General features: G+C 39.4%; 1 protein-coding gene across 2 annotated transcripts; it reads left to right on the forward strand.

Moving 5' to 3' along the window:
- zcchc10 (zinc finger, CCHC domain containing 10) lies at window positions 1-13,551 on the forward strand. Of its 2 annotated transcripts, XM_028595724.1 has the most exons (4): window positions 1-104; window positions 1,807-1,968; window positions 6,102-6,143; window positions 12,776-13,551. In XM_028595724.1, the coding sequence occupies exons 1-4, from the start codon at window positions 64-66 to the stop codon at window positions 13,014-13,016; spliced, it is 486 nt and encodes a 161-aa protein (XP_028451525.1). In that variant the 5' UTR covers window positions 1-63; the 3' UTR covers window positions 13,017-13,551. The 2 variants fall into 2 exon arrangements, with proteins under 2 accessions (XP_028451525.1, XP_028451526.1); XM_028595725.1 differs by lacking the exon at window positions 6,102-6,143.
- Window positions 13,552-14,866: the final 1,315 nt, after the last annotated feature.

A 14,866-nucleotide genomic window follows, 5' to 3' on the forward strand; every position in this document is an offset into this window, starting at 1 on the left:
CTTAAGGTTGCCGGAAATAGGTACTGGTACAAAACCAATGAAGAAGAAAAAGTAAACTGCAACATGGCGACTCCCATGCATAGAATAATAGCTAGACGGCAGGCGTAAGTATAATTCACATAACTAGATAAAACTGCACCGTTTTCATCGTTTAAGCGAATATGGCGGTCTTTTAAACACAAATAACGTTGAGCTCATCGTGCTTCGTGTTAGATGTAGGCAGTAAATTACGAACCCAGCATGACTGATTAATGGAGCACAAATGCGCCGCGATCTTTCTCTACAGCACAGAACGATTATTGACTGTTTTCTGTCCTCAAACATGTATTAGTCTTTAAATTGTGTCTGATATGTTTTAATAACTAAATAACCGGCGAAAGTTTAAAAAAATAATCGAGATTATTGTACAACATATGTCAAGTAACAATAATAACTGTGTGTAAGATACACGTTGTCGACTAAAATATTTGTTATATGTCTTGTTATATCGAAATATATCACATGTGTGATGTTCATAACATTCCCACGTTGGAAATAGAGCTGGACATGTAATGTTGGCTTGGTTCAGGATCATTAAAGCGGGTTTTCAAAATGATATCTTCTACAGCACTATGAAATTATTTGTGCATTTATAGAGAGCTCTGTCCGCATAGTCAAAGTTGTATATTACTCAAGAAATAAACTGGACCTTGCCTTCATATTCATATGTGCATGTGAAACGCAAACAGAAAAATCTTATTTACCATTTGTACATGGTTCATGTGTTTGTTTATTTCCTTAGCCAGGACACGGTGGCCCCCTCCGCCCCCTTTTAGGACCTAAGAGAAAAGGAATCCAACTCTCTTATGTTAGGAAAGTATTAGAACGGCAGAGTTATTCTTACTTAATATTATTCCCTTTATTTAATCAGGTATTCTCATTGAGATCAAAATCTCATTTGCAAGAGAGGCATTAGTACAGCAGAATATTTAAGAACACCGATAAGACACGCAACTAAACACAGCCACAACAGCATCAAAAGAAAATTACAGACCTCTCTAAAACAGTTAAAAGTTGTAATTTATCCGTACATGTTTGTGGACAATGGGGTGGTTAGATGGATAGTTTGGAAGTCATCTTTTTTTTTTTTTTTTTTTTTTTTTTTTTTTTTTTTTCATGACTTTTCCAAAACCATAACCATGGCCATAATGTATTCCCAACTTTTGCAGAGTAGACTCGTTTCCTCAAATTTAACCATAAGGATGAGAGATTAGACCATATTCATACACATGTTTTAGTAATGTATTAACAATGTTCTCTATTGTTTAGGTGTCAGGACTTGCATTCACATACTCCAGGATGTGAAAAGACAGAATGTTGATTTAAAACATTTAGCAGGCATCTTCAAAAACATTGATAGGTTTCAACCTTCCAACAGTTTTACCAGCTAAGATTAAGGCATACATTCTTGATCCCACAAGGGTAAATTTCATTTTTTTCCACTCTGTTAGTTATTTCACACATTAAACCCGAAAAACACACACATGCCCAGGACCTACTAATGGAGAGATGTCAGAGTGACGGGGCTGCCCATGACACTCTGTACTTGGTCTGCACGGCGACCCCTCCGGTTCCCTAGCAGAGTCCCTGTGGACTGAGCTACTGCCACCCCCAAAAGCATCAAAGCTGTACTACGAAAAGTACTTCTTTACCCCCTAAACTGATAACAAGGAAATGTAGCTGCAACAGTGATATGTTTTTTCTTTATAGCTGTAGTGACTGTCATCGTCTATCCTCATTCAGATTTGTCTGTTTTATTTTGTGCAGAGAGGCAAACAAACAACATGTGCGTTGCCAGAAGTGTTTGGAGATGGGACACTGGACCTACGAATGCACGGGGAAGCGGAAATATGTGCACAGGCCGTCAAGAACAGTTGAGATGAAAAAGAAACTCAAGGAGAATGAAAACCAACCCCTCAGCATCACTGGGTAAGGCGTCTCCATCAGTGCACTACTAATGACAGAAAGGCAGGTCTTCGCTGATTCTATTTTATACTACTGGAACACATGACTGATTTTCAAAGTGCTAGTGGGTATTTCAGACTTGTTAAAGGCATGTGGAGATATTTTATTTTCTTACTGGCAATTCTGTGGTTGCATGTGCACCCAATAGCGTTTAGGTGAAACAGAGCTGTGGAAGATGTATAATATAAAGACATTTGGCAGCAACTTTGGATAACTAACATCGGGATATACGTATAATGACTGAAGTTTACTTTCACTTTGGTGAGTTTCTGGCATTCAATTTTTTGAATGTTTGTGAGGAAGATGACAGCTTCACTTGTTCACTTCAAGGGCCAAATTGTTTTCCGTGTCCGCCTTTTTGGCTCAGTAATCATGGGGTCACAAGTCAGAAGGCACTAAATATGGAGAGACGGCGGTGTTAACAACTTTTGGATTTACAGTTGCTCTGCTAAACTGTTTGGATCGAAGTAGGCGACCAGATTGAATTTCATGGTTGTCTTAGTCAGTCAGGGAATTTGACCCACCAGAGGAACAGGGAGGGTGTCGGACTAAGCTGAGATGTCATGTTTTAAGACTCTGTGTACCATGGAGCAGGAACCACACTCGGCACTTTCTGACCCACACTAAACAATTTAGCCATATATAAAAATGGAGCCACTGTAGAAAACACACCGCATGCATAGCGAGTTAAAAGAGTCTGGATGAAGCGTTCTGTATTTGTACCAGAAAAAGATTCAAAGCTTTGGGGCTCCAAACACAGTGACACCTGGTGGCTTGCAAAACGCATAGCAGCCCTCTAAGACGGGCCATAGCACTACACCTCTCTGTTATTTATAGTTTTAGTCTCGTGTGTGTGCAATAAAAGTTCAACAAGCTTGCGTTATTAATACATCTGTAATAGTTTTGTTCATAAACGCGGTATTAAATTCCGATGGTATTGTGCAACATATTACAGTAAAATAATTATGTAATGCATTGTCTGAAAATCCTACGTATAAAATATTTTTGCTGACACAAAAAACCTTAATGTACATAATTGGTGTAGTTTAGGTCCAGTGTCCACTGTGGGCTCATGTGTTTTAACTTGATGGTTGATATTTATGTAACCTTTCATATGAAATGTGATGTGATTGGAGAATGATAATCATTGAATGAGCTTACCAATTTTATAGCATTGTTACTTGGTGTCAGGTGGAAATTATATCATACAGGACTCGACATTAAGGCTTGGCCGCTTGTCCGGGACAAGTGGATTTTTTGTAGGGCAAGTGGAAGAGAAATGTACTTGTCCCACTGGACAAGTTAAAACTCAAACAAACTAAAATGCCATGTTAGTTCACGTCATGCGCCACTCATTACGTCTATGTTACCGATTTGAAACGATAATTTCTTTCCCCCGCAATCCCGGTCAGCGGACCGCTAACGTTAGACCCAGCCCGCTGTTCAGCTCGTTCTCTGGAAGCAATGCAACATGAAAGCACGGTGATCCTGCCGGTGTTAGTTAGCTAACGTTAGCTTGCTTAGTTAGCTAACGTTAGCTTGCCTTAACGTTACCTCCTCGCCACATCGTTGACAGAAAAGGAGAGACCCGGTGCTAATACGGCACCGGTGCCTTAACGACCGTTATCTACCGGACCGAATTGCAACGCGGTGCCACTGAAATGCCTGCGCTTCTCTCGGATGCTCCGAAAACGGAAGTTAGAGGCAACCTAAACATCGCCGCATGTTACGCTAGTTTACACTACACTCAACAGCAAGTAACGTTAGCCTATTGTTAGCTAGCAGCTGGAGTAAACAGTTAAAATGCTGACAGCTAAACGGTGTAAAAGTGTGTCTGTATTTCACTGGAGAGGAACATATGACAGTGTGCAGCTGCGAAAAAACACCGATGTTGCGTTCACTTGAAATTCGCCCCGCCAGCGTCGTGCTGCATTCAAAGTTGTTGTAAAATACCTTTTTTCCTATCCAGTGGTTTTTTTTGTTGTTTAACAGGAACTTACTGGTGAAATAAGTTATTTTTTGTAAGTTATTGTTGTTACATTTTTAATAAATTATTTAATGTTGCCTTAGCAATAAACAAGCTGTTCTATTATGTCGTTTTTTTTTGTTGCTCCTTTTTGAAAAAAAATAATATAGCAATAATATGCAGATTAAATATCAGGTAATCAACTGTAAAGTAGCTACACCTTTTTAAAAGGATCCTTTCGGTAAATCAGCCTCTGCCGGGTAGAAATTTGTGAAATTGTATAAAAAAGTTAACACCAACATTTAGTGGCAAAATCCATCGTTATGTCTACAAAATTATTTTAGATATAGTAGAAGTTCAAGTCACCACTACCTCTGGTCAAAATATTGACTTAGTATCTCAGAATATAAACTAAGAATCTCAAAGTAATGAGAAAATGTCAAATATTGACTTAGAATCTCAATATATTGGCTTAGTATCTCAATATATTAATTTATCTCAAAATATTGACTTAGTATCTTAATATTGACTTAATATCTCACTGTATTGTACAGTATCTCAATATATTGATTTAACTCAAAATATTGACTTAGTATCTCAATATATAGACTTAGTAACTCAGAATATTGACAAAGAATCTCAAACCAATAAGAACATTTAAAATATTGACTTACAATCTTAATATATTGATATATATCTCAAAGTATCGACTTTGAGATATTGAGTCAATAGTCAAAGTATTTGAATGGTTTGTTCAAATTCTGCAATTGCAAAACACAATTTTTTTTATAAAATGATGAATCTTTACCCGGACAAGTGACTTTTATGCATGGACAAGTGAAACGTAAATGTACAAAAAGTTAATGTCAAGCCCTGTCATACTTACGATTGTCTTTGTAGCGTACATTTCCATATTTCTGAATTTATTCTCTTCTTATCTTACTATAGTTTAGCTAAAACTTTAAAAACTGAATGAAGCACTTAACCGAAGTGCCTGTGATGTCTGAAGCGTCCGGCGTCATCAGTCACACGGTATTGCTCATTTGACACAAGCGCCGATGCCCTGTATTGAAACATTGTGCTTCACAGTAGTGAAACAAGCTTTGGAGCTTCGGTATCATTCTACTGTACTATACTGTTAAACTGTCACTGTACAAAAACTAGTCTCACTGTGCCAGACCCTTCTCCATAGCGCGCTGAATTAGGGTCTGGCTACTCTACACAGATTTCGGGGATGGGAGGAAAATGTGCTCTGGTTTGATGGCATTTCTGTAATCCAATCAGAATCATCTTGGGCAGTGCTAAACTCCGCACAGAGAAGCTGCAAAATAGTCTTGTGAGAGAAAACTCAGATTGGACAGATAATCTAGCTAGCCATCTCAATTTACCCTGCAGAGATCTGAAGAGCAGTTAACCATAGTCCTCATGAATCCACCGAATTTAAAATTCCAACACAAAGAAAGCGGAAGGAAGCGGAAAATACATAACTTGACTCCGCCAGATGGATTGCTTCGCATTTGCTCGGCATATCCATCTGGGAACTTTCCGTTGGAGAACTTTTGGGAAGGGGCGGAAATACTGGTTAGCTGATTGGATGAACCATCTGTCTATCACCTATGTTGGTGATAGACGGACCAAATCAACCAATCAGATCCACGAAGAGCATGAAAATACAACCACAAGCCCGCCCATGCTGCTGCAGGCAAAGCATAGCTCGTTAGCTCAGCATGCAAGCAACGTGTCGGTAAAGGATATTTGCCGTTTGTGTAACGAGAATTTAGGAATAAAAGGCACCATTTCAGGTTCCCGGACCATATTCCAAAAGAAGCATCCAAGAGGGAAAAAAGCATTAGCGAGCGGCTAACAGAATTAGGGCTACCGCTGTCTGAAAATACTGGTTAGCTGATTGGATAAACCATCTGTCTATCACCACCTAACCCACCTCAAAACCAACGCTGATTGGCCCGGTTGTTTGGCTAACGGCTCCAAATTTTCTCTATCTCAAGATGCCAGACTGATCTGCGAGTGGAAAACTGGAGCTCGCGAGATCAGGACGGTCTCACGAGGCTAGAAAATACATGCATCCGGTGGAATTTCTTCACTAAGGCTGTTGCTTTTATTCTCTTTACAGACCAGGAACAGAAGGCTCCAGTGAGAAGAAAATGAAAAAAAAGTAAGTAGGATGTATATTGAACCATGTTGTGTTTTTTTTTTTTTGTTTTTTTTTTTTTTCCTTTGGCCAAATTATACTTTTACTCAGTTACATTTTTGGTGGTTTGTTTTAGGTTGTATAAAAAAGATTTCTATGTGGCCGGGTTGGCTCAGTGGTAGAGCCGGCGTGTATATACTGGGAGATTTATGCCTCGAAGCAGAGGTCCAGGGTTCGAATCTGACCTGTGACAATTTCCTGCATGTCTTCCCCCTCTCTCTCTCCCCTTTCTCACCTAGCTGACCTGAAAAATTAAAGGCGGAAAAGCCCCCAAAAAAATCTATAAGTCTGAACCATTTTGACATTATTAATATTGACTTTTCCTGGTTTTAAAGGCTGCATTACAGTAAAGTTATGTCATTTTCTGAACTTACCAGACTGTTCTAGCTGTTCTATTCTTTGCCTTTTCCCCACTTAGTCGTTATGTCCACATTACTGATTATTATTTATCAAAAATCTAATTGTGTAAATATTTTGTGAAAGCACCAATCGTCAACACTACAATATCGTTGCACTATCGTTATCGAGGTATTTGGTCAACAAATATCGTGACATTTGATTTTCTCCATATCTCCCATCCCAAGATCATATACATTAACATTCTTATTACTAGTGGATGGGTTGTGGTTGGGTACAATAAAACATAACTTATGAGTAAATATTAATTACGTTCTCTAAAATGTGAACATAGCAGAGCTGCCGTCTGCTGCCGTAGCAGACTGCTTCATTTGTAAGTGCGTCCCCATTAAGAGAGACACTCGAGAAACAGCAGCCAAGCTTCATTATTATTATGATTATTATTATTATTTCAGAAGCTAAAGGTTTAATTCTGTTTCCCATGTCAGTAACTACAGTTAGTTTTGCTGCTTAAATGTCCCACGATATTAGCTGCGGTGAAATTACTGTGCGCATGGAAATGTTTGCAATTACTGAAAGCCGCCTCTGTAATCATTAAATTAAATCGTGAGGAGGAGAGGAATCGGGGAACAAACTGGGAATTGGGAAAGGCCTATTGTCATAGAAGGTTGATAAGATCACATGAAAGCCATGTGAGAGTCGTATAGTCACGTAAATTCAAGTTTGAATTGTTGTGAGAATCTGCCTAGGAAAGAATGTCGGGATGACACTGTGATCAAGTGGTGTTTATGGATGGATAGATGTCATGACCTTTGCAGCATTACTGTTCCACTCTTCCAAACTGTAGAGGTCTATCTGAACATAGTTGACTGAAGTGTAATGTAACTGCTCCCTCTAGTGGAGACTATTGATGACTATGAGCCACTTGTTTTAAAGTGCTCATTTTATGCTAGAGGTTGTACCAGAATGGGTTTACATGGTTTAATTTTCAAGAAACACCCCCATTTTTGTCATACTGCACATTATTGCAGCTCCTCTTTTCACCCTGTGTGTTGATCTCTCCGTTTTAGCTACAGAGTGAGACATCTCACTTCTGTTCCAACTTTGTTGGGAGTTGCACATGTGCAGTAAGGACTAATGGCCAGTCAGAAGCAGAGTATGAGGGCGAGCATTATAACGTGTGTTATAAAGTGACGCAAAATGAGGCGCGTTTGTCCCCGAAGTAAAGGCTGGACTACAATAGAGCTGTTTGGAGGCGTTTGTGAACAGTGTTTTCTGTTGTAGATGGTAAGTCCCTTTGGGGTGGACTTTGGGCTTTTTCACTTTGTAAACCTATAACATGCACAAAAAAGATATATGACACAATGAAAGAAAGGGAAATAGCCAAAAAGCATAATATGAGCACTTTTTAATAGTGTGTTCCATTTGCACTCGGAACTCAGATTTTCCGAGGTCATAGTCGGAAAACCGCCCCCTGACCTTGCCGAACTCTGGTAACCACCAAGTACCCCGAGCTAAAATTCCAACGTGGCTGCTCCGTGCACCAACAGTTGTGATAGTAACATACAGTTATGTGTTATTTGTGTCTCACTAAATCAGTCGTACACGCAGCGCTGTCATGTCTGTGGCCATGTTGTTACGCTGTTTGTATGCAACAACAAAAAACAGCGTAATGGCTAACTTGGCTAGAGCTAATGAAAACAATGAAAATCCGACTTGTAAATGTAACGCATTCAACTCGGGTGTGACGTCATTCCCAGCTTCGAGTTCCGAGGTAAATGGAACGCACTATAAAACTCAGCTAGTCTATATCCACGACGTTCCACTTCCGGGATTTCTCCGTTGCTTACGGTAATTCCGCAGGATTTAACTCATTTAGGCTGGATAGCCGTTGCCTTGGGCTTCCTTTGTGTTGGCATTCTAAACTCCGGTCGATTGATGAGGACTATGGTTAACTGCTCTTCAGATCTCTGCAGGGGAAATCCAGACAGCTTTTGAACGTACACATGTTCCACCAAAACAAGTTCCTTCCCGAGGCTATTTTGCAGAAGCACCGTACCGCCCATGATGATTGTGATTGGTTTGAGTTTCCAGAATGCTGTGTGGACGTGCCAGACCCTCCTCCGCAGCGCTGTGGAGGTAGGTCTGGCAACGCGAGACTATAGACCAGCAGTAAAACAATTCTACTATTGAATCATATTAAAATAGTGATAGTTTCTTATCCAGTACTTTCAATGTCTGCTTCTAAAAATTACAATGTGTTTGTACATGTCTTACAGGTCCCATGACATGGTGCTCTTTGGATGCTTTTATATAGACCTTAGTGGTCCCCTAATACTGTATCTGAAGTCTCTTTCCCGAAATTCAGCCTTGGTGCAGAATTTAGACATGAGAATCACTCGCCTTTCGGCAAAATTCGCCGTTTTGAAACCAAAATAGGTGACCTACGTGAATCGTGTAGATTCCATGAGAAAATGTTTAAGGGGGTGGAGGGTGGGGGGTTTAAGTACTCGGGCCTGAAGCCCGATTTCTGGCTTTTAGAAAAATAAATAAATTAAAAAGTCCACATGGGATTTGTTTTAATCATAAACAGTATATAAGAAGGTTTTAATGCGCTGGATTTAACCAATCATCGAACTTCCACCAACCAATGAAACAAGTTCCACCAACCAATGAAACGAGTTCTAGCCAATCAGATGCAAAGTAGGGCGGGTCTTTGCCGAAATGTCAGTGAGGTGCCGGTGTGGTCTCCGTGGTAACCTGGTGGTAACGCAGCTAAATAAAATGGAGGCAAAGTTTATCAAACTTGGAGCATGTAGATACAGGCCGCTTTAGTTGAGAAAGTAGTTGACAACAAATGTCGCTGGGCATGAATAGAGGACAAGAGGAAAAGGGTGGAGACGGGAAGCTGTTTAGCAGTTGGTGCCTCAAATTGAGGGAGCCGGGTGCTTGCTTCTGCAGCGCATATTGAAAGAAGACACTGGACGGCAGCAGCGGTAAGACAGTGCTTGCTAGTCATTAGATGCTAGTCACAAAGCTTCGGTCCGTGCACTCTGTCATACGAGCCCGTTACCGGCAACGACTGCTACCGCTGTGACTGTTCCTTTACTGACCGACCGTTATACAAACAATACGTGTGTGCACGTTCATAGCGGAACTTGATTTGTAAAAGCTATCTGAAGCCCAAACTGCATTGACAAAGCTGTCTGTTTGGAATTATCATGACAGGTATTTAAACATAACTGCCTTGTCCCAGAGTCTAGACGTCTAGCTATATGAAAAGATAAACAATGCGACGTTTTTAATAAAGGTAAATAAAGCAGCTAATATCAACATGGACAAAATCATGAATGTACTAATTCACTTTTTTAATGATGACCTGGTCAAAGTAGTAAAGTTTAGTTTTCACAATGATTCATTGTAGGATTATATTATTGCAATATGTAAATCCACATTGACTCTTTATTTAACATATGGTTGGAAGAAGTAAAGTAATTCAAAAAGTAATTCATCCAAAACTTTTTAGTTTTTAAAAATTATGACTTATTATTGTGTAATGTCAGAAGGACTTAACTTTAATGAGTGCATATTGAAATATTACACTGTTGGTTGGCAAAAAAATGCATCTCAAAATGCATCAGATTGATGCTTTAAAATATGGAATATTTAAAATTTTCTTCTGGGGGAGCATGCCCCCGGACTCCCCTAGAGGGGTAATATCCTTCTCAACTTTTTCACCCCTGACCCGTTTTCATGCCTGAGAATTACAGCCACTAGAGCCATTCCCACAATGAGCTTTCCTTAGTATGTGCCATTTCTGAGAGCCCCCCAAGGTGGAGGATGGGGGTGTGTCCTTGACCAACTGCCACTTTGCTCGTTTGAAAGCCATGATGTCTCTCTCTCATGGGTGGGCCAAATTCTCTGGGTGGGCAAAGCAGAGAAAGGGGAGGTAACTATAAAGATTCCAGATCGGCCCATCTGAGCTTTCATTTTCTCAAAGGCAGAGCAGGATACCCAGGGCTCGGTTTAAACCTATCACCATTTCTTTTTTTGATCAAGGTCTCTTTTATTTTCAAATATAACAAACAAAAGATATACAATTCACACATGAAATAGTCAAGCCTAGTTCCTGTCCATACAAACAACCCAAACAACTCCCCGGTGCCCCCCACCCACAGGTAATGGACCCCCAGCAAATTTCCATGCATCCCGACATACTCAAATATGAGTCTGCAGAGTCATACATATATAACTCAAATATCTAAGTAAATAAAAGAAAAAGACATCATCAATAAAAAATAATAAAAAATAAAAGTATGCACACACAATTGGGTTACATAGAAATGTTAGTAGCTGCCGTGCCTTCTACAAAGGAAATAAATGGCTGCCAAATGATATAGAATTTCCTAGTGGACCCTCTTACAGTGTATCTAATTTTTTCTAAGTGAACACCTATCGCCATTTCTAGCCACTGGGGGACCAAAGGCATGCTGGGGGAACTCATATTAATGTTAAAAAACCTCATGCCATGGGACCTTTTTAAAAAGGTCAAATGTGCTCACCTTAATCAATTTTATGATACGTTATAATACGTAAAACTTGCTTGGTTATCCTCAATTTTTCATTTGTGTATTTTACTGTTGATTTAATGTATCCCAGGAGCCAGCATGCACAACACCAGGCCCCTGAAACTAAAACAGCTAAATGGTATTCAGCCTTCATTCATTTTAATATTTACACCTCTGCTTTTTTCCTCCTTTGACATGTCAGAATTTCTTCAGGAAAAAGCCTGTACTTTTAAACATGTAACCCCCCCTCCCCAACCCTCTTGATAGCTTTGCCAGCATCTGGGCACTCTTTTATTTATTTTTTATCGTTCCCAAATGAATTGATTTTTGTAGGCCGTTTTCACGGCAGACATTTTGACTTGTCGTAGCCGGGAAAGCACAGGTGGAACTAATAACCTTAACGATGGCTTAGTTCCCGCAGTTATTGCAGTGCTATGCAGCAATTAATAATGTTATTAGCTCCACCTGTGTTTGCCATTGCAAGATTTCTGCTATGACAAAGGGCCTGTTCAACTTTAGTTTAACTCCACATTTTCCCCCTGGACATGTGTGCTGCCACCTCCCCCAGAACACTGACTTACATCATAACAGGTTGAAAATTGACTTGTGGCTATAGACTACAAAAATATTACAGCAAGTTTTTAACGTTTTCTTTTTTAGGCCAAGGACCCCTAGCCTGAAAGGGACGAGCAGGGACCCCCTACTAAATATATTGTATAAAATTGAGTTGCATAATATACTGGGCCTACAATAACGTGTAGGGCGGCCTGAAGCCTATACACATCCCTTTTCATGGTGCCCTACAGTATTAAGCTATTAAAATTATAATTATTTACATATTCATATATCATCATGTTTTAATGTTAAGCATACATGTGGAAGGCACAGTGAATCCATAGGCTTACCTGTAACTGTGGATGGCTACCATAGTGGCTACCTTACCTATAGGCCAGTAAGCCTATCATCAGTGTTGTTGAGGTTGTTGTTTTTTTTACGAATAGGCCGTTTTATCTTTGCTAATATGTTGGATTCATGTTAATGTATATTTTCCTCCATATTTTAATTGTTGGGGAACCAATAATTTGGTGGCCACCCCTCCAGTGACTCTGATATAGACAGTTTGGCTCCAGCATAAATTCGGATGTTGTGTCATGTGTAGTTGCTTTATTTGTTTTAGTGTGCCAGGCCATGCTTGGTCTGTTGGTGGGAGGGGCATATGCTATCAGTCAAGAGGTATCGGAGTCTGGTGACTGTGGGAAGTGATGTGTCAAACATCACATCAATGACACGCACTACAGTGTCACTCCCCGACTCACTGATGGGGGAGACTAATACGATTTAGCCTAGTTTTCCTTTGGTGTGATTACACTGGTCTGTACAACCTTCAAAGAAGAAAAACAACAACTAAACAAACCTTGCAGATTGGCACTTGTAACCTCATAGACATGTCATTTACTTTCAACAAACAGAGCATTTTTGTCCTCTCTTCTCCTTTTGCGTAGTGACACTACAACAGTCTGAATCAGAATCAATAATACAATCACAAAAGGATTTATTACCATAAAGTAACACAAGGAATTTGACTAAAGGGTACAGCGTGAGACCTTTTTAAAACAATGCACGCTGTTCTGTATTCATGTTTTTCCTCTGTGTTCTGCCACTTGCTCTCAGGGCTAAAGATGGTAGCAACAGCAGCAGTGATTCAGATGGCTCCTCAAGTGACTCATCGTCGGACAGCAGCGACTCCTCCAGCTCCTCTTCAGATGACAGCGACAGCAGCAGTGACAGTGACGATGACAGCTCTTCCTCATCTTCCTCTTCTTCCTCCTCTTCGTCCTCAGACAGCTCAGACTCAGAAAGCAGCAGCGATTCAGATCAAGGACCTCCAAGGAAGAAGAAAAAGAAGAAATAAATATGTTGGAATAAGTGGGTTTTCTTGTTGTTTGTTTCCCTGAGTAAATTTTAGCTGTCCACAATGTTTTTCTCCTAATTCATTCTAGTTAGTTGGATGGCTAGGACACTTTTAGGGCTATGCTACAGTTTTAGCAAAAAATATAAATTGGAGAGAAAAGAACATTTTGGGTTGGCCATCGTGTCATGGTCTGTATTCAAAACACATTTCCCGTTACTTTTATTAATGTGATATTTTCTCGAGTTTGTAGTTCTACTGAGGATGTGAATTTAAAATATCTGAGAAAACTTGTGCTTATTCATGTTGAATTTGTGTTTTTGTACGAAAGTATATTTTTAGTCAAATTTAATCTGTACAGCTCACAACCTCAATAAAGCTGCGCCATATCTAGAATCGAAAAGACACTGACATGAGACCTTTTTTAAAGGATACCGAATAAAAGTTTATTACATTTTAAATTAGTGAGAAGGTCTTGGTATAAAATTGCAGTTGCTTGTTCACTGTAAAATAAAGTTGGTGTGTTTTTTGTTTTTAAGGTTCTTGCATATTTGCTATTGTAAAAGGTTTTATTTTGCTAAAGAGAAAAATAATGACTTTACATATATGCATTTTAGAATAAAATGAAAATAAATTGTCTTTTTTGTTAACTAATTTACAAATAAGGATATTTTCAAAAACCGCATCTCACTGTGCTGGGCAATGTTTGTAGACATGGTGTCGTTTGCTAGGATAATATTAAGTGTTTGGAAATGTTTTATTTGCATTCATGAGTTTATGTTGCCTCTTCCATTACTAGACCCTGGATGATGATGATGATTATGATGAATTTGGATGTGGTTGTCTATAAAACTGTCCATAATGCCAAAACATTGTCATCAAAATTTGTGTTGCGTGTGTGCCGCTTAAGTAACTTAAAATGCAAATGATTTTTAGTGTAGTGGGCTAAAATTTTCTTTCTTAATGTGCTTAATCAAACACTACTAAACTTTTTGGGGGATAGCTTATTAATAGCTTCTTTGAGATCTTAAGAATCCAACATAGACTAATCAAATCATTCAACTCAACCCATGAATATGAATTGTTACGCCTTAAAGTCTAGAATCTAAGCATCACGGATAACCAGAAAAATACATTATGTGTGTAACTGAATTTACAACATATTTTTCTATTGGCAAAAGGAGACGTGGGACAACTGTATTTAGCAGTACATTTGTATATTAAAAATAAGAGAAGGAACAATGAAACGCTCCTATCCGTCCTGACCGTAAAGTCTGCAACCTGTGCGTCACATAAATGTTGCATTCACAACGTGGGAATTACCATATCTTAGTGCCCCCATGTTTGAAAAAAAAACAAAAACGCAGCAAAAGTGCCCTCTATGGTAGATAAAACATGATAAAGGTTGCCTTTCTAAAGAAAACATGATGATGCCTAGGGTGCCCTTCCAGTAGAGAAAATGTGATGCAGTACCCTCCAGGGTTGCCCTAAAATTGAGAAAACATGATGCAGTGCCATACAGGCTGCCCTACATGCTAGAAACCTTTTTCTGTGCGCTGGTGCCACAGTATATAAATTTAGTATATCATCTTTTTATACAGTCTATGGTGCCGCACTGCATGCAGTTGGTGCCCTTTTAATTATTTCGTTTTCCCCTGCCCTTTAGACAGCCTGAGTCCGCCACTGGTCCGCTGTCAAAATAAAATATTCTCTCAAGTTGTATATACCACCTGAGGTACAGTCAGTGTTATTTTCAAATGGTCCATTGTCCGTAGTGCTCCAAACGTATCTACTTCCCCTGTCACGTTTACAAAAAAAACTTCATGTTTACTTGGTTAGGTGGTTGGCTTAAG

This window comes from Perca flavescens, chromosome 13, assembly GCF_004354835.1.
Source record: "Perca flavescens isolate YP-PL-M2 chromosome 13, PFLA_1.0, whole genome shotgun sequence".
Classification (NCBI taxonomy): Eukaryota; Metazoa; Chordata; class Actinopteri; order Perciformes; family Percidae; genus Perca; species Perca flavescens.

Excerpts from the sequence above, each read along its gene's own strand:
- zcchc10 (XM_028595724.1), top strand. The coding sequence starts at position 64 with ATGGCGACTCCCATGCATAGAATAATAGCTAGACGGCAGGC. Across the intron at positions 105-1,806 it reads ATAATAGCTAGACGGCAGGC|AGAGGCAAACAAACAACATG; the intron begins GTAAGTATAATT and ends TATTTTGTGCAG. Across the intron at positions 6,144-12,775 it reads GAGAAGAAAATGAAAAAAAA|GGCTAAAGATGGTAGCAACA; the intron begins GTAAGTAGGATG and ends ACTTGCTCTCAG.